Below are 19004 nucleotides of genomic sequence, written 5' to 3'. Positions count from 1 at the left end.
CCTCCTCAGTTACCGCTTCCGCTGAGCCCGCATTGGGGAGGTGCCCGGGGCCTGTCTTGTGACACGGGGTGGTCTTGCCTGTCCAGCTCCAGCCTCTGGAAGATTCGCTCCGAGCAGTAGAAAACCTGAGACAGAAAAGAAGAGTGAGAAAGACCCATAACAGATGGCAAAGTTGAGGATGGGTGAGGGATTTGCCCAGAGACAGCAAAAGTGAAAAAAAAAAAAAAAAAAAAAAAAAAGCAGGAGGAGAAAAGCAAGTGGAGACATGTAGAGAAAAGCGAGATGTAGAGAGAGATGAAGGACAGCAAGGTAGGGATGGGGCAGCAAACAGGGAGGCTCATGAGAGTGAGAGAGAGGAGGAGGGATTTGGAGCCGGGGCAGACAGAGCAGAGGGTGCTGGTGGCAAGGAGAGCAGAGGGAACCACAGCAGGGAGGACACCTGGGGACGTGGGGTGCCAGAGAGTGGGGACGGGGGTATAGCAGGGAAGAGAGAATTTAACAGGGAGAGCAGAGGAGGGGCAGAGAGGGGAGAAGAGGCAGAAATATATAGAGATTGAGGACGACTGGGGAGAAGGAGCAACAAGAGGTTAAGTAAGTTGTGAGGATGAAGCAGAAGAGGCGGAAGAGAAGGAATAGAGGGGAGAAGGGGATAAACAGCAGGAGAGGAGAGGGGTACAAAGTGAGGAGCAGAATCCCAGGGAAAAAGAAAAGAAAGGAAGAGCTAGAGAGAGAAGGGGAGAATGAGAGAGATGTGCGGAATTAGGGAGGGAAGCAGAGTAATGAAGAAAGAGGGGCTGGGCGCAGTGGCTCCCGCCTGTAATCCCAGCAGTTTTTAGGAAACTGAGGCAAGGGGATGCTTGAGTCCAGGAGTTTCAGCCCAGCCTGGGCAACATAGTGGGACCTCATCTCTACCAAAGATCCTGACCTTGTGATCCACCCACCTCCACCTCCCAAAATGCTGGGATTACAGGTGTGAGCCACCACATGTGGCCAGGGACTTTCTTCTCTCTGCATGATCTCTGGTGCGGTGGGCAGCAGAGGCCAGCCTTTCTACAGGGTGAGGTCTCCCCGCTTTGTGTGTGTTTTCATAGGAAGGGAGTCAGTTTTTTCCAACGTTAAGTCTTAAATTTTTTTCACATACAGGGTTGATTTCTAAAGACTCATGTTCCGTGAGGAAGAAGCTCATAAGAGGCAAGAAAAGGAGCCAGGCATGGCTCTTCCTCAGGTAAAGTGATACTCCTCAGTGGATTCATCTGTCTCTTTCCTCTCTGAAATGCCAGGTATTGTAGTAGCCAGTCTGTTCTGGGTCTGAAGCGTCCTGCCTGACACGTTGGCTCACACTCACCCATGCCTTCCCTCAGTTCCTGTCATCTGCTCTGAGATTCCATCTCCTGTAACCCAGTGACATGAACCTGGGAAGAGGCTCCACTGGGCATGGTGATGGGAAGGGCTGACACCCAGACCTGGATGGACACGGGATGTGGGCCTTGTGGTGTCAGTGCTGCTGGGCAACCTGGATGGTTCAGGGGCCACATCTGGATATCAGCTCTTTGCGACCAGATCAGAGAAACCACATATGAAACACATAGGTTAATGTGCACAGCTGTGTGGTGAATTCTGGAAAAGGAAACCAGTAAGGGGAGATATTTTGTTTGTTTGTTTGTTTTTTTGGATAGAGTCTCACTCTGTCACCAGGCGTGAGGCGGGAGTGCAGTGGCGCGATCTCGGCTCATTGCAACCTCCACCTCCCGGGTTCAAGCAATTCTCCTGCCTCAGCCTCCCGAGTAGCTGGGACTACAGGCGCGCGCCACCACGCCCAGCTAATTATTTTGTATTTTTAGTGGAGGCGGGGTTTCACCATGTTGACCAGAATGGTCTCGATCTCTTGACGTCGTGATTCGCCTGCGTTGGCCTCCCAAAGTGCTGGGATTACAGGCGTGAGCCACGGGGCCCGGCAGGGGAGATATTTTGTAACTGATTTGGTAATGCAGTGGAAGCCACACTAGTAGATCAACACATCTCTGACTCCAGAGTTTTTTTTTTTTTAAGAGACATGTTGTTGGTCTGCGTGCAGTAGCTCATGCCTATAGTCCCAGCACTTTGGGAGGCCGAGGCGGATGGATCACTAAAGGTCAGGAGTTCGAAAGCAGCCTTGCCAACATGCTGAAACCTCGTCTCTACTAAAAATTCAAAAATTAGCTGGGTGTGATGGTGCATGCCTGTAATCTCTGCTACTCAGGAGGCTGAGGCAGGAGAATCACTTGACCCCAGAAAGTGGAGGTTGCAACAAGCCAAGACTGTGCTGCACTCCAGCCTGGGTAATAGATAGAGACTCTGTGTGAAAAAAAAAAAGCGAGCATAATGGTGGCTCACACCTGTATTCCCAGCGCTTTGGGAGGTTGACGCAGGTAGATCACGATGTCAGGTATTTGAAACCGTCCTGGCTAACGTGGTGAAACGCTGTCTCTTCTAAAAATAAAAAAAATTGGCTAGGCATGGTGGCACCTGCCTATAGTCCCAGGTACTCGGGAGGCTGAGACAGGAGAATCGCTTGAGCCTGGGAGGCAGATGTGGCAGGGAGCCCAGATCGTACCATTGCAATACAGACTGGGCAACAGTGCGAGACTCCATCTCAAAAAAACAAAAAAAAAGACAAAGGAGAAAATGTGTCATTCTGTGGCCCAGGACTGGAGTACAATGGCATAATGCTGGTTTACAGCAGCCTTGAACTCCTGGGCTCAAGTCATCCACACTTTACCCTCCCAAAGAGCTAGAATGATGAGGCACGTGTCAGCACACGCAGCAGCTAATTAATCTTTTATTTATTGATTTTTTAAAACAGTGTTGCTCTGTCACCCGGTCTGCAGTGCAGTGGTGCGATGTCAGCTCACTGCAGTCTCCACCTCCTGGGTTCAAGCAATTCTGCTTCATCCTTCTGAGTAGCAGGGATTATAGGCACTTGCCACCACGCCCCACTAATTTTTGTATTTTTAGTACAGTCAGGCTTTCACCATGTTGGCAAGGCTGGTCTCGGTCTTCTGACCTTGTGATCTTCCGGGCTTAGCCTCCCAAAGTGCTGGGATTACAGGCAGGAGCCACTGCGCCAGGCTGGTCTCAAACTCTTGACCTCAAGTGATCTGCCCGCCTTGGCCTCCCAAAGAGTTGGGATTACAGGCGTGAGCCACCCCGCCTGGTCGTGTGTTTCCTTTTTGTTTGTGTATTTTTTATATTGTCCATAAAACCAGGACTTCTACACTGACTTTGGGGATCTTAAAATCTTTCGTGGGAAAGTACAATAAAATGCAGCAATAGAGAAGAAATGTTCAAAAATACCTTAAGGTGGGTTTGTCAGAACAGTCTGTGATGAAGCGGATGCTTAATTTCTCTTTTCTCATTTCATGTGAAGGTGGCAACTCAGTCCTCCATGTTTTGTTGAAATGTGTTTTCCATTTTAGGGACACTTGACTTTCAAGGATGTGGCTGTAGAATTCTCATTGGAGGAGTGGAAATGCCTGACCCCTGCGCAGAGGGCTTTATACAGGGAAGTGATGTCGGAGAACTACAGGAACCTGCAGTTTGTGGGTGAGGAAAATTCCAGACACGAGGAATCTGCCCTTGTCTGTCTTGGCTCTTCCTGCTTTTCTATTTCTTTTTGTGATTTTGCCCCGTACATTATGCTTTTTTGTTTGTTTGTTTTTGAGACAGAGTGTCACTCTTGTCCAGGCTGGAGTGCAGTGGTGGGATCTCGCCTCACCACAACCTTTGCCTCCCAGGTTCAAGCTGTTCTCCTGCCTCAGCCTCCCAAGTAGCTGGGATTACAAGCCTGTGCCGCCATGCCCAACTAATTTTGTATTTTCAGTAGAGACGAGGTTTTTCCATGTTGGTCAGGCTGGTCTCGAACTCCTGACCTCAGGTGATCCACCTGCCTTGGTCTCCCAAAGTGCTGGGATTACAAGTGAGATCCACCGCGCCTGGCCTCTGTATATGCTTTACGTGTATATGTCGTTATTTTCTGCAGTGATGACCCTCCTATCGGTCATGGATAACTTGTTAGGGACTCTCCTGTGAAGTGGGTTTACATAGAAACAGAAAATTCGTGAAGAACGCTTTCACTAATATAATTGAACCATCCTGCTCTAGGCAGAGACACCCCTGGAATCCCTGAGCACAACTGTCAGCATAGCCCAGGATACGAGGTAGAAAGCACGACACTGACTGTGAAGTGTTATCACCGTAATGCTCGTATTCTACCAGGATACGAGGTAGAGAGCATGACGCTGACCGTGAAGTGTTATCACTGTAATGCTCGTATTCTACCAGGATACGAGGTAGAGAGCATGACGCTGACCGTGAGGTGTTATCACCGTAGTGCTTGTGTTTTTTTTTTTTGGTTTTGGTTTTCGTTTTGCTTTTTGAGACAGCAGTCTCCCTCTGTCGCCCAGGCTGGAGTGCAGTGACACAATCTCAGCTCACTGCAACCTCCACCTCCTGGGTTCAAGCAGTTCTCCTGCCTGAGCCTCCCTTGTAGCTGGGATTACAAGAGTGGGCCACCATGCCTGGCCAGTTTTGGTATTTCAGTAGAGATATACCTTGTTGCCCAAGCTGGGCTCGTACCCCTGACCTCAGGTGATCCACGTACTTCACCCTCCCGAAGTGCTGGGATTACAGGCCTGAGCCACCATGCCCGGCCTATTCTGGGTTTTGAGGAGCATCAGAGTAGCCTCTGCCAGTGGCATTGTGACACTGTTTATCTCATAAACTAATAATCATCTCTAAGCAGTGGTCAGTGTTCTTGAAATTCCTCCAAGGGAGGCCATCATTGTGGCTCACGGCCTCATATGTATGAGGCTTTTGACTGAACTCTTGTTCATTTCACTGTATTCACACCAATATGTGTCATCGTTCATTTTTAACGAGAAAACTTTTGCTCAATTTGGCGTAGGATCGACCCTGTAACAGATATGTTTTCATCAGTCTTATTGAGGGAGGGCTTGTGAGGTTGAATGAGGTCCCCATATTTTAGTTCTGTCATTTGTTTAAGACACAGTGGCTTTTAACTTGTTTGTTTATTTTGAGTTGGAGTCTTGCTTTATTGCCCAAACTTGAGTGCAGTGATGTGATCTTGGCTTACTGCATCCTCCACCTTCCGGGTTCAAGTGATTCTCCTGCCTCAACCTGCCGAATAGCTGGGATCACAGGTACCCACCACCATGCCTGGCTAGTTTTGTATTTTTAGTAGAGACATGGTTTCTCCATGTTGGCCTTTTTTGTTTTTAGATACGGGGTTTCTTCATGTTGGTCACGCTGGTCTTGAACTCCTAACCTCAGGTGATCCACCTGCCTCGGACTCCCAAAGTGCTGGGATTACAGGCGTGAGCCACCGTGCCCGGCCCAGACTGTTCTTGAAGTCCTGACCTCAGGTGATCTGCCTGCTTCGGCCTCTCGAAGTGTTGGGAGTACAGGCGTGAGCCACTGTGCCTGGCCAGTTTTTATGTATTCTAAATGCATTTTTATTTTATGTAATCCTCAGTTTCTTATTTTCAGTGATAGTCTTCATTTTTTTTTTTTTTCATATCTGCATTGTGAGTACTGTTGTGTTAGGGAATGGCTTTTCATTTCCTTTATTTTTATTTTTCTGAGACAGTCTCTTACTCTGTCACCCAGGGTGTAGTGCAGTAGTGTGATACTGGCTGACTGCCACCTGCCTTCTGGGATCAAGTGATCCCGTTACCTCAGCTTTCTGAGTTGCTGGGATTACAGACGTGTGTCACCACGCGTGATTCATTTTAGGTAGTTCTATTCCAGATGGCTGTTTCACCACGTTGGCCAGGATGGCTTCGAATGCCTGGCCTGATGTGATTTACCTGCCTCAGAGTCCCAGAGTGCTGGGATTATGGGCATGAGCCACTGCCCCTGGCCCTGTGCAAGTTTGTTTTTCAGGCTGAATAGTATTCCATTGTATGTGTATACCACATTTTGTTGATATCGTTATCTGTCGACGGACATGTGGGTTCGTTCCTTCTCTTTGCTATTATAAATAATACTGCTAGGCCAGGCATGGTGGCTCAAGCCTGTAATCCCAGCACTTTGGAAGGTCCAGGGGGCAGATCAACTGAGGTCAAGAGTTGGAGAGCAGCCTGGCCGACGTGGTGAAACCCCATCTTTACTAAAAATACAAAGAAAAAAAAAAAAAGCTTAGCTGGGCATGGTGATGTATAGTTTTAATCCCAGCTACTCAGGAGGCTGAGGTAGGAGAATCTCTTGAACCAGGAGGGGAGGATGCAGTGAGCCAAGATCAGGCCCTTGTGCTCCAGTCCAGGTGGAGTAGACTGGTTTTGTTTCCAGACTCCGTCTCAAAAACAAAACAAAACAAAAAATCTGTATCTATATCTGTATCTATATCTATCTATCTATCTATATATTACTAGAGCTATTCTTGAAGATCCTGTTTCCAATTTTTTGGCTCATGGGGTTATTCAATTATGAATTATTGGAGGAACTGTTAGATGATTTTTTAAAAGGGACTATCCCATTATACATTCACAGCAACAGTGCAAAAGGCTTTTTCACCTTAGCATTAAAAAAAAAATTGATTGATTATTTTCTGAGACAGAGTTTCACTCTTGATGCCCAGGTTGGAGTGCAATGGTGTGATCTCTGCTCACTGCAACCTCCGCCTCCTGTATTCAAGTGATTCTCCTGCCTCAGCCTCCCGGGTAGCTGGGATTACAGGCTTGTGCCACCACGTCTGGCTAATTGTGTATTTTTAGTAGAGATGGAGCTTCTCCATGTTGGTCAGGCTGGTCTCGAACTCCTGACCTGAGATGATCCACCCGTCTCAGCCTCCCAAAGTGAGTCTCTGCTCCTGGCCGTGTCTGCATTTTTACCAACACTTCCTGTCTATTCCTATGGATGCTAAATCTTTTAATGCACTTGAGATGATGTTTCATTGTAGTTATTGTTTTTTCCTACATGCTACGTTTTTTTTTTTTTTTTTTTTTTTTTTGGTGCTTATTTATTCTATGCTTATTGGTGATTTGTCTGTCCAGAAATGTGTATGCAGTTCCTAGACTCATTTTCTAATTGTGTTTTTTGATTTTTGTTGCCAACTTGTAAACATTCCTTGTATTTTCTAAATATTAATCCCCGATGAAATATATAATTTCCACGGTTTTCTCATGGAATCTTTCTTTTTTTTTTCTTTTTGAGACGGAGTGTAGCTCTGTCGCCCAGGCTGGAGTCCAGTGGCGCGACCTTGAGTCACTGCAAACTCCGCCTCCCAGGTTCAGGCGATTCTCCTGCCTCAGCCTTCCGAGTAGCTGGGATTATGTCCTCCTAATTATTGTATTTTCAGTAGAGACAGGGTTTTACCATATTGGTCAGGCTGGCCTCGAACTGCTAACGTTGTGATTTGCCCACCTCAGCCTCCCACAATGCTGGGATTACAGGCATGAGTCACCGTGCCCAGTCTTCCATGGAGTCTTTGGTGATTTCCTCATATCAGATGATGTCTTCTGTGAACACAGAGCATTTTACTTTTTTTCTCACTGCTTGGCATTTCTTTCTTTTTCTTGTGTCTGATTTCTTCAGTCAGGATTCCAGTAACATGCTGACTAGAAATAACAAAAGCAGGCTTCTTAGTCTCTTTCCTGATCTTAGAGGAAGAGATTTCAGGCTTTCGCCATCCACTGTGATGGTAACCGTGGGCTTCTCCTAAATGGTCTTTATTATGTTGAGGTAGGTTTTTTTGTATTCTGTGTGTATTGAGTGTTTTTATTTCAAAATAATGTTAAGTTTTTGATTTTCCATAGTTTGTTTATAATGTGTCTCTTCAGTGGTGTGCTGGGGTTCATTCAGAAAGTAGTGATCTTACCATTTATTTCACTTTTTATATTGTGTGCTGGTGGTAAGTAGAAGTCGTGGCTTTTTTCTTAAGAGGGACTTGTTTAGAATTCTGTAGGCTGTATAAATGTACTACTGTTTGCTTGCTGGTTTTGTCATTGGTTACAATATTAATTAATTTTTTATTTTTTTTGAGACAGAGTCTTGCTCTGTCACCCACGATGGAGTACAGTGGCACGATCTCAGCTCACTGCAGCCTGTTTCTCCTGGATTCAAGCAGTTCTCTGTCTCAGCCTCCCGAGTCACTGGGATTATAGGCGCCCCCTACCACACTGGCTGCTTTTTGTATTGTTAGTAGAGACAGGGTTTCACCATCTTGGCCAGTCTAGTCTTGAACTCTGACCTTGTGATCCACCCACCTCAGCCTCCCAAAGTGCTGGGATTACAGGCGTGATCCACCGCACCTGGCCCAAAATCAGTTTTTGTGTTTTTTTTGAGACAGAGTCTCACTCTGTCACTAACGCTGGATTGCAATGGCATGGTCTTGGCCCACTGCCACGTTTGTCTTCTGGGTTCAAGCAGTTCTCCCAGCTCAGACTCCTGAGTAGCTGGGTCTGAAGGCGTGTGCCACCACACCCAGCTAAATTTTGTATTTTTAATAGAGACGGGGTTTTGCTTAGTTGGCCAAGCCGATCTTGAACTCCTGACATCATGATCCATCTGCCTTGGCCTCCCAAAGTGCTGAAATAACAGGCGTGAGCCACCACACCTGACTGACTAATTTTTATGATTTTACATACGGCTTTTTGGTATGTGGTCTGCAATATAACTGACACACTCCACCTGGTAATGTCAGAAAGTGCCGCTGGGCACAGGGGCTTATGACTGTAATCCCAAGACTTTGGGAGGCTGAGGCAGGTGGATCCCTTGAGGTCAGGAGTTTGAGACCAGCCTTGCCAACGTTGTGAAATCTGACCTCTAATAATACAAAAATTAGCCGGGCATGGTGATGCCTGCCTGTAATTCCAGCTATTCAGGAGGCTGAGGCAGAAGAATCGTTTGAACCCAGGAGATGGAGGTTGCGGTGAGCAGAGGTGTCGCCATTGCACTCCAGCCTGGGGGACAGAGCAAGACTGTCTCAAAAAAATAAAAATATAAATGTTTTCTTTAAAAAAAGTCACAAAATACCTGTTCTCTCTGGATATATGTAATTTTATGACATTTATTTAGTAAAATATTATATTAACATTTTCCTTTTCTTTTTCTTTTCTTTTTTTTTTTTTTTTTTTGAGATGAAGTCTCGGCTGGGTGTGGTGTCTCATGCCTGTAATCCCAGCACTTTGGGAGGCCGATGCCGGGGAATCACGAGGTCAGGCATTCGAGACCAGCCTGGCCAGGATACTGAAACTTTGTCTCTACTAAAAATACAAAAATTACCTGGGTGCGGTGGCTGGTGCCTGTAATCCCAGCTATTCGGGAGGCTGAGGCAGGAGAATCGCTTGAAACCGGGAGGCAGAGGTTGCAGTGGCCGAGATCGCACCATTGCGCTCCAGCCTGGGCGACAGAGTGAGACTCCTTCTCATAATAAATAAATAAATAAATAATAGAAATGGAGTCTCACTCTGTCACCCAGGATGAAGTGCAGTGGTGCAATCTCGATTCACTGAAACTTCTGCCTTCCGGGTTCAAGTGATTCTTTTGCGTCAACCCCTCGAATAGCTGTGACTATGGGTGTGGGCCACCAGGCCTGGCCAATTTTTGTAATCATTTCATCACTTCTCAGGGCTATTCTTGTTTCACAGTAGAAAATTTCCATTGATTTTGGTTATGCTTACATGAGCTTGTTGTGGATTATTTATCAATACAGTGTACTATATGGTTCTTGAGCATTTATTTGTATACAGTAAATGTGCTGTAAATATGAAGAATATAAATTTTTCAATTTATTGAGGTGACAGTGATACGTTTTTTGCCAGTTGTCATACACTTTAGGGTCATAGTGGAAAAATGCTCCTTCCTTGAGGCTTACAGATGTTTGTGCCCTGTCACTGTGTGGTCATGATACTGGAATAGGCTTCTGTGGAAATGACTTGAAGTACATGTCATCGACCTTTATTTATTAAAGAATCTCACTCCTTTTGTGTTCCTCAACTTTGAAGATCATGTTTGGGAAACTTTTCTGTGTAATATTTACACATTTCAGTATTATTTACCGTCTGTACTCAATTGCAAACCTGTTGGTGTTTCTATTTTGTAGATATCTCTTCCAAATGCATGATGAAGAAGAAGTTCTCAACAGCGCAGGGCAATACAGAAATGTTCCACACAGGGACATTGGAAACGCATGCAAGTCATCACATTGGAGACTTTTGCTTCCAGGAAATTGAGGAAGATATTCATGACTTTGAGTTTCAGAGGGAAGAAGAGGAAAGAAATAGCCAAGAAACTCCCATGACAAAAATGAAAAAGTTGACTAGTAGTTCAGAGCGATCCGATCAAAGGCATGCTGGAAAGAAGCCTATTGAAGATGAGCTTGGATTAAGCTTTCATTCACATCTGCCTGAACTGCGCATATTTGAGACCGAAGGGAAAATTGGTAATCAAGTAGAGAAGTCTACCAACGATGCTTCCTCAGTTTCAACATCCCAAAGGATTTCTTGTAGGCCCCAAAGCCATATTTCTATTAACTATGAAAATAATTTCCTCCATTCTTCATTACTTACACATCGACAGGACGTACGCATGACGGAAAATTTTTTCCAATATAGTGAGAGTGGTAAAGCATTTCATTGTAGCTCACTCTTAAGGAAACATCAGATAATCCATTTAGGAGAGAAACAGTATGAATGTGATACATGTGGAAAAGTCTTTAATCAGAAGCGATACCTTGAACGCCATCGTAGATGTCACACTGGTGAGAAACCTTACAAGTGTAATGAGTGTGGCATGAACTTCGGTCGGCCGTCAATCCTTGCACGCCATCGTAGACTTCATACTGTAGAGAAACCTTCCAAGTGTGATGAGTGTGGCAGGACCTTTGGTCAAAATTCAGCCCTTGTATTTCATAAGGCAATTCATACCGGAATGAAATCTTACAAGTGTAATGAATGTGGCAAGGTTTTTAAATACCCATCAATCCTTGCATTTCATCGTAGATTTCATACTGGAGAGAAACCTTACCCATGTGAAAAATGTGACAAAGGTTTCAGTCGGAAATTAGAACTTAAAAGACATAGGGAAATTCATGGAGAGAAACGATGCCAATGTAAGGTCTGTGACAAGGCTTTCAGGGTTCCTTCACACCTGACACAACATACTAGAACTCACACTGGAGAGAAACCTTACAGGTGTAATGAATGTGGCAAGTTTTTCAGTCAAAAATCAACCCTTGCATGTCATCGTAGAGTTCATACTGGAGAGAAACCTTACCAGTGTAATGAATGTGGCAAGTGTTTTAGTCAAAAATCAACCCTTGCATGTCATCATAGAGTTCATACTGGAGAGAAACCTTACCAATGTGAAGGATGTGACAAAATTTTCAGGTGGAAACAAGACCTTGGAATTCATAAAAGAATTCATACTGGAGAGAAACCATACCAATGTAAGGTTTGTGACAAGGCTTTCAGGCGTGTTTCGCACCTGACACGCCATATGAGAGTTCACACTAGAGAGAAACCTTAGAAGTGTAATGAAGGCCGGGCGCGGTGGCTCACGCCTGTAATCCCAGCACTTTGGGAGGCCGAGGCGGGTGGATCACGAGATCAAGAGATCGAGACCATCCTGGTCGACATCGTGAAACCCCGTCTCTACTAAAAATACAAAAAATTAGCTGGGCACGGTGGCGCGTGCCTGTAATCCCGGCTACTCGGGAGGCTGAGGCAGGAGAATTGCCTGAACCCAGGCGGCGGAGGTTGCGGTGAGCCGAGATCGCGCCATTGCACTCCAGCCTGGGTAACGAGCGAAACTCCGTCTCAAAAAAAAGAAAAACAAAAAAGAAGAAGAAAGTATTGATTCAGACAAGGGAACCTATTTTACTGCACTTGTGATTAAAAAGTTGACTCAAGGCACACGTGGTGTCGCCGGTGCTGCCTCCCGCTCGTCCCAGACCCGGCGCCTGCCGTCATGGCTCCTGGCCAGCTCGCCTTGTTCAGTGTCTCTGACAAAACTGGCCTTGTGGAATTTGCAAGAAACCTGACCTCTCTCGGTTTGAATCTGGTCGCTTCCGGAGGGACTGCAAAAGCTCTCAGGGATGCTGGTCTGGCAGTCAGAGATGTCTCTGAGTTGACAGGATTTCCTGAAATGTTGGGGGGACGTGTGAAAACTTTGCATCCTGCAGTGCATGCTGGAATCCTGGCTCGCAATATCCCAGAAGCTAAATCTGACATGGCCAGACTTGATTTCAATCTTATAAGAGTTGTTGCCTGCAATCTCTATCCCTTTGTGAAGACAGTGGCTTCTCCAGGTGTAACTGTTGAGGAGGCTGTGGAGCAAATTGACATTGGTGGAGTAACCTTACTGAGAGCTGCAGCCAAAAACCACGCTCGAGTGACAGTGGTGTGTGAACCTGAGGACTATGTGGCAGTGTCCACAGAGATGCAGAGCTCCGAGAGCAAGGACACCTCCTTGGAGACTAGACGCCAGTTAGCCTTGAAGGCATTCAGTCATACGGCACAATACGATGAAGCAATTTCAGATTATTTCAGGAAACAGTACAGCAAAGGCATATCTCAGATGCCCTTGCGGTATGGAATGAACCCTCATCAGACCCCTGCCCAGCTGTACACAGTGAAGCCCAAGCTTCCCATCACAGTTCTAAATGGAGCCCCTGGATTTATAAACCTGTGCGACGCTTTGAATGCCTGGCAGCTGGTGAAGGAACTCAGAGAGGCGTTAGGTATTCCAGCCGCTGCCTCTTTCAAACACGTCAGCCCAGCAGGCGCTGCTGTTGGAATTCCACTCAGTGAAGATGAGGCCAGAGTCTGCATGGTCTTTGATCTCTATAAAACCCTTACACCCATTTCAACGGCATACGCACGAGCAAGAGGGGCTGATAGGATGTCGTCATTTGGCGATTTTGTGGCATTGTCTGACGTTTGTGATGTACCAACTGCAAAAATTATTTCCAGAGAAGTCTCTGATGGTATAATTGCCCCAGGATATGAAGAAGAAGCCTTGACAATACTTTCCAAAAAGAAAAATGGAAACTACTGTGTTCTTCAGATGGACCAGTCTTACAAACCAGATGAAAATGAAGTTCGAACTCTCTTCGGTCTTCATTTAAGCCAGAAGAGAAATAATGGTGTCGTCGACAAGTCATTATTTAGCAATGTTGTCACCAAGAATAAAGATCTGCCAGAGTCCGCCCTCCGAGACCTCATCGTAGCCACCATTGCTGTCAAGTACACTCAGTCCAACTCCGTGTGTTACGCCAAGAACGGGCAGGTTATCGGCATTGGAGCCGGACAGCAGTCTCGTATACACCGCACCCGCCTTGCAGGAGATAAGGCAAACTACTGGTGGCTTAGACACCATCCACGAGTGCTCTCGATGAAGTTTAAAACGGGAGTGAAGAGAGCAGAAATCTCCAATGCCATCGATCAATACGTGACTGGAACCATTGGCGAGGATGAAGATTTGATAAAGCGGAAGGCCCTGTTTGAGGAAGTCCCTGAATTACTCACTGAGGCAGAGAAGAAGGAATGGGTTGACAAACTGAGTGAAGTTTCTGTCAGCTCTGATGTCTTCTTCCCTTTCAGAGATAATGTAGACAGAGCTAAAAGGAGTGGTGTGGCATCCATCGCGGCTCCTCCGGCTCTGCTGCTGACAAAGTTGTGATTGAGGCCTGCGATGAACTGGGAATCATCCTCGCTCAGACGAACCTTCGGCTCTTCCACCACTGATTTTATCACACCCTGTTTTATGGTTTGCTTATATGTAGGTGAAGAGTCACACGTGAAACTTGGAGAATAACTTTTTAAAAAAAAACAGTACATCTTCATCACTAAAAAAAAAAAAAAAAAAAAAGTTGACTCAAGACTCAAGTATTAGACATAAAGTGGGAATATCATATTCCTTGATGTCCATCTTCCTCAGGAAGAGTAGAGAGGATGAACCAAACTCTCAAAAGTCACCTAAATTAGTCCTAGAAATCTGGTTACCCCAAACTAAATACCTTCCCATTGCACCGTTAAGAAATGAGAACTGCCCCTTGGAATGACATTGACCTATCGCCTTGTGTAATGTACGAGTTGCCCTACTTACATTTCACCACTGTGCTTCCTACATTTGAAAAATAAAGATCAGTTTCTCATAAATTACATATTTGGTCTCTCCTCTATCTTTTCTTCTCCTAAAACCAGAGGTCTTCTAGCACAGGCACCACCCCTGGAATTCCCAGTACACCAGCAGCAACCTGGAGACCATGTTTTCTTTTTCTTTTTTCCCCTGAGACAGAGTCTCACTCTGTTACCCAGGCTAGAGTGTACTGGCGGGATATCTACTCACTGCAACCTCTTCCTCTTGGGTTCAAGTGATTCTCCTGCCTCAGCCTCCTGAGTAGCTGGGACTACTGGTGCACGCCACAACGCCAGGCTAATTTGTTTAATTTTTAGTAGCAACTAGGTTTCACTGTGTTAGCCAGGATGGTATCAAACTCCTGACCTCATGATCCACCTGCCTCAGCCTCCCAACCTGCTGGGATTACAGGTGTGAGCCACCACGCCTGGCTGAGACCACGTTTTCATGAAAAGGTGGAAAGAAGCTTGAGCCAGCTTGGGAGGGACCCTACCTTGTGTCTCTAACCACTGCGACTGCAGTCCATACCCGAGTCAAGAAAGCATCATTGGTTCCAGAATCATGGGCTACCGTTTCAGGAAGTAATTCTACCAAAATGAAGCTAAGAAAAATCTAACCTTCCTGTATTTACTGTTCTGTTACTTTTTCCTATCCAGTAGTTAGCTATTTCATCATTAATGTAACCAGATCAAGCTCAACCTGAATTATGACTTTTGATGCTGGTTTAGTCATGCCCTGCAGTAATTTACAGAACCAAAGACAGCTTACTGCTTCTGAGAAGTATCTCTGCCCTTCCTGGACCTCCTGACATTGGAAGGATATATTGGATTCTTGCACAGATCATAATCCCGAGAGAAGCAGTTGTGTTAGCTGGTGGGAATGGGATTCTTGTCATTCCCGAACAGATTCCCTCTGTTCTACTTGGTCCAGTGTCCTATGGAGCACTAAAGGTCTTGGTGGAACTGTTCCCACAAGCCTTTGCCAGTCCTTAAGACCATTTATTCATTTCACCAAAGGGGTCGCTTTTCCCAATTGTTGATACAACCAATGTAGTCCTGTACAGCTTACTAACACTATTGCAACATTTCAAACTACCTGTCTCTCATTAGGTTGTATTTATGGTAGAGGGGCCAACACCTCAGGAAAGGACCCTAGGGGCGGCGTTGAAATACGTTTTGTTGCTCCTTCACCACCTCTATCCCATCCTCCTCATACTGTGGCCCCACATACCTAGTGCCAAGACCAAAGTAGACATAGTAGAGGTAAAAGATTTAAAGCAAGGTTTAACCATTGAGACGGTACCAAGTTGCAAACGCCTGGCCGGAATGGATTAAACATTCCATTTGCACTTTAAACAAAAGTGATTGTTGGCTTGTGCGCTTGGTAGACCAGAGGCCCAAATTGTCCCTTTTCCACTTGGATGGTCCTCTAGTCAACCAGACATAAACTGTACGGTAGCTCTTTTTCAAGACTCCACAACCCGGAGTAATGAATAGTGCCAAACTCTGTCTGCTATTTTCTGAAGTTCAGCACCCTGTGGGGCAGCCCCCGAGGGCCGTCCAGCTTCCAGCTTCCAAGACCAGTTTTGCCTCGTGTCTGTCATGACATGAAGAGAACTTGGCATTCCTTGGAAAGTCCACAGGATGCAGTGAGATCAAGTCTTTCCAAGAGTTTACCCCTCAGTCTGCCCTTATCCATCCTGGATCGGATGTCTGGTGCTAATGTGTTGGACTTTGATCAGACACTGCCAAATGACCAAAATGGTACTTGCACTCTAAGTCAATTGGCTATCCCTTTCACCCTGGCATTTCATCCACCAAAGAAAATAACAGCTAAGCATGGCTGCACAAGGAGTGTTCCTTGTGTCTTTTGATCCTAGTGTTTATATAGATGCCATTGAGGTGCCATGGGGAGTAACATAAATTTAAAGCTCGGAGTCAATTAGCTGAACGTTTTGAGTCATTATTTGGGATAGAAAGTGTTACTAAAAATGTAGACTGGATGAATTTATTACAACCAGCAACAATTTGTTAATTATACAAGAGATGCAATTAAAGGAATAGCTGAGAAGTTAGGATCCACCTGGGAAAACAATAGCATTAGACATGATATTAGCAGAGAAAGGTGGAGTTTGCGTCATGATTGAAGCTCAATGTTGTACTTTCATCCCTAATAACACTGCCCCGGATGGAACTCTAACTCAGAAAGCAGAGGCGGTGGGAGCGAGGCCGAGAGATGCACACGTCCGGCCCGGTCCCACCCCCTGCTGGTTCTGAGGGGCAAGGTCTCTCCGCCTCTCGCCCCGCCCCTACGTCGCCCAGGCCCCGCCCACCTGCCCACGGGCCGCTCAGGCGTGGCTTCGGTCCTGCGCAGATTCGCGCAAACCCGGAAACGGATGGCGTAGAGTGAAGCTCCCACCGCGGCCCGTGAGTTTTACTCTTTCGTATTAACTCTGCGCTTCCCAGGTCCCAAGCTGATCTGTATCTGGGTCGTGGGGACCCATAGACCTGGAAATTTTCTCGCATCTTCCTTCACGCAGAGCAAATTGAGACCCCCTGAAAGTCCGGGGGTCGCTTCCTTTTGGGCTGAAAGTCGCCCGAGGCTGGTCCCCACCCGGTTTTTCTGCTATGGAGCAATATATACACGTTCTGTCGCATAGTTTTCCTGCTCAAAACCTTCTTCTGACTCCTCCCGCCCCTCGCTTTTTGAAGTCCTCACCCGAGAGGTGGATTCCCGCCCTGGGCGCCCTAAACCCTCATGGGTCCCTGGAGTGCAGCGCCGCGGTCCCAGTCCCGGGGAGGCCGCGTCCTCTGCCTGGTCCTGGGATACCGCAGACCCCCACTCTTGTCCTAAGGCGCCATCGCCCCACACTTCCCTCCTCGTGAGGGGCCTGCGGCTCCTCAGATCTCCCCTCCGCAGTCACCGCTTTTCCTGCGTCCGCACTGGGGAGGTGCCCGGGGCCTGGACACGGGATGTTCTTGCCTGCCCAGCTCCGGCCTCTGTAAAAATGTGCTTCTCCGGTATGCAGGCGTCTTACTCCAAACCCTCCTGTGATTGTGTGGGCCAAAGACATCAGGAGATAGAGAGCAATAGGAAACCTGAGTCTGAGAAAAGAGGAATGAGAAACACCCATAACAGATGGCAAAGTAGAGGATGGTTGAGGGATTTGCCAAGAGATAGCAAAAGTGGAAAAACAAAAAAAAGGAGGAGAAAAGCAACTGGAGAAATGTAGAGAAAAGCGAGATGCACAGAGAGATGAAGGACAGCAAGGTAGGGATGGGGCAGCAAAGAGGGAGGCTCATGAGAGTGAGGGAGACGAGGAGGGATTTGGAGCCGGGGCAGACAGAGCAGAGGGTGCTGGTGGCAAGGGGAACAGAGGGAACCACAGCAGGGAGGACACCTGGGGACGTGGGGTGCCGGAGAGTTGGGGACGGGGGTATAGCAGGGAAGAGAGAATTTAACAGGGAGAGCAGAGGAGGGGCAGAGAGGGGAGAAGAGGCAGAAATATATAGAGATTGAGGACGACTGGGGAGAAGGAGCAACAAGAGGTTAAATAAGATGGGAGGATGGAGCAGAAAAGGTGGAAGAGAAGGAATAGAGGGGAGAAGGGGATAAACAGCAGGAGAGGAGAGGGGTACAAAGTGAGGAGCAGAATCCCAGGGAAAAAGAAAAGAGCTAGAGGCTGGGCGTGGTGGCTCACACCTGTCATCCCAGCACTTTGGGAGGCCAAGGCGGGTGGATCACCTGAGGTTCAGAGTTCGAGCCCAGCCTGACCAACATGGAGAAATCTCATCTCTACTAAAAATACAACATTAGCTGGGCGTGGTGGCTCATGTCTGTAATCCCAGCTACTACAGGGGCTGAGGCAGGAAAATTGCTTGAACCTGGGAGGTGGAGGTTGCAGGAAAAAACAAACCAACAACAACAACCACAACCACAAGAGCTATAGAGAGAAGGGGAGAATGAGAGATGTGCAGAACTGGGGAGGGATGCCGAGTAATGAAGAAAGAGGGGTGGGCGCAGTGGCTCCCGCCTGTAATCCCTGCACTATAGGAGACTGAGGCAAGGGGATTGATGGAGTGCAGGAGTTCCAGACCAGCCTGGGCAGCATAGTGAGACCCCATCTCTGACACTCTTTTTTTTTGTTGTTGTTGTTTTTGTTTTTGTTTTTTGAGACGAAGTTTTGCTGTTGTTATCCAGACTGGAGTGCAATGGCGGGATCTCGGCTCGCCGCAACCTCTGCCGCCTGGGTTCAGGCAATTCTCTTGCCTCAGCCTCCTGAGTAGCTGGGACTACAGGCACGTACCACCATGCCCAGCTAATTTTTCATATTTTTGGTAGAAACAGGGTTTCACCATGTTGACCAGGATGGTCTCCATCTCTTGACCTTGTGATCCACCCGCCTCGGCCTCCCAAAGTGCTGGGATTACAGGCGTGAGCCACCACGCCTGGCTGGTTCTTGTATATTAATGGTGAATTGACCCTATTATCGTGATATAAGGTCCTTCCTTGTCTCCTATAAAATAATTTTGTGTTAAAACATATTTAACTGTTGCCGGCTCTGCTTTCCTCGGATGACATTTGCTTGGAATATCATTAGGTATCTTTTGTGTTATTTTGTATTAAAACAATTTTTAAAAAATACAGTGTCTTTTTCTGTCACCCAGAGTGGAGTGCAGTGGTGTCATCATGGCTCACTGCAACCTTGAATTCCTGGGCTCAAGTGATTGTCCCACTCCAGCTTCCGATGGTAGCTGGTACAGGTGCATGCCATCAGGCCGGGCTAATTTTTTAGTTTTTTTTCTTTTAGAGACAAGGGTCTTGCTGTGTTGTTGAAATTGGTCTTGATCTCTGGGCTCAAGAGATCC

At 46.7% G+C, this 19004-nt stretch overlaps 3 protein-coding genes across 3 annotated transcripts in view; all 3 read left to right on the top strand.

Moving 5' to 3' along the window:
- LOC135276716 (zinc finger protein 888-like) overlaps positions 1-14161 on the top strand; it is a 45609-nt gene extending 31448 nt beyond the window's left edge. Inside the window, exons 2-5 of the mRNA XM_064380920.1 lie at positions 1144-1225; positions 3456-3582; positions 10100-11906; positions 13878-14161. Of these exons, the coding sequence (XP_064236990.1) occupies positions 1163-1225; positions 3456-3582; positions 10100-11523 (1614 nt within the window). The 5' untranslated portion in view covers positions 1144-1162 and the 3' untranslated portion in view covers positions 11524-11906; positions 13878-14161. The remainder of the gene's footprint in view (positions 1-1143; positions 1226-3455; positions 3583-10099; positions 11907-13877) is intronic.
- Positions 11965-13760, top strand: LOC135276715 (bifunctional purine biosynthesis protein ATIC-like). Its single transcript, XM_064380919.1, has one exon. The coding sequence runs from the start codon at positions 11965-11967 to the stop codon at positions 13675-13677; it is 1713 nt and encodes a 570-aa protein (XP_064236989.1). The 3' UTR covers positions 13678-13760.
- Positions 14162-16522: 2361 nt separating the features above from the next.
- Positions 16523-19004, top strand: part of LOC135276722 (zinc finger protein 888-like) — a 62851-nt gene continuing 60369 nt past the window's right edge. The window contains exon 1 of the mRNA XM_064380927.1: positions 16523-16562. The gene's annotated coding sequence lies outside the window, so the exon portion shown is untranslated. The remainder of the gene's footprint in view (positions 16563-19004) is intronic.

Source organism: Aotus nancymaae, unplaced genomic scaffold, assembly GCF_030222135.1.
Source record: "Aotus nancymaae isolate 86718 unplaced genomic scaffold, 86718_ANA_hifiasm-v0.15.2.pri h1tg000028l, whole genome shotgun sequence".
NCBI classification, from domain to species: Eukaryota; Metazoa; Chordata; class Mammalia; order Primates; family Aotidae; genus Aotus; species Aotus nancymaae.
This window is presented reverse-complemented; position numbering and strand designations above follow the sequence as displayed.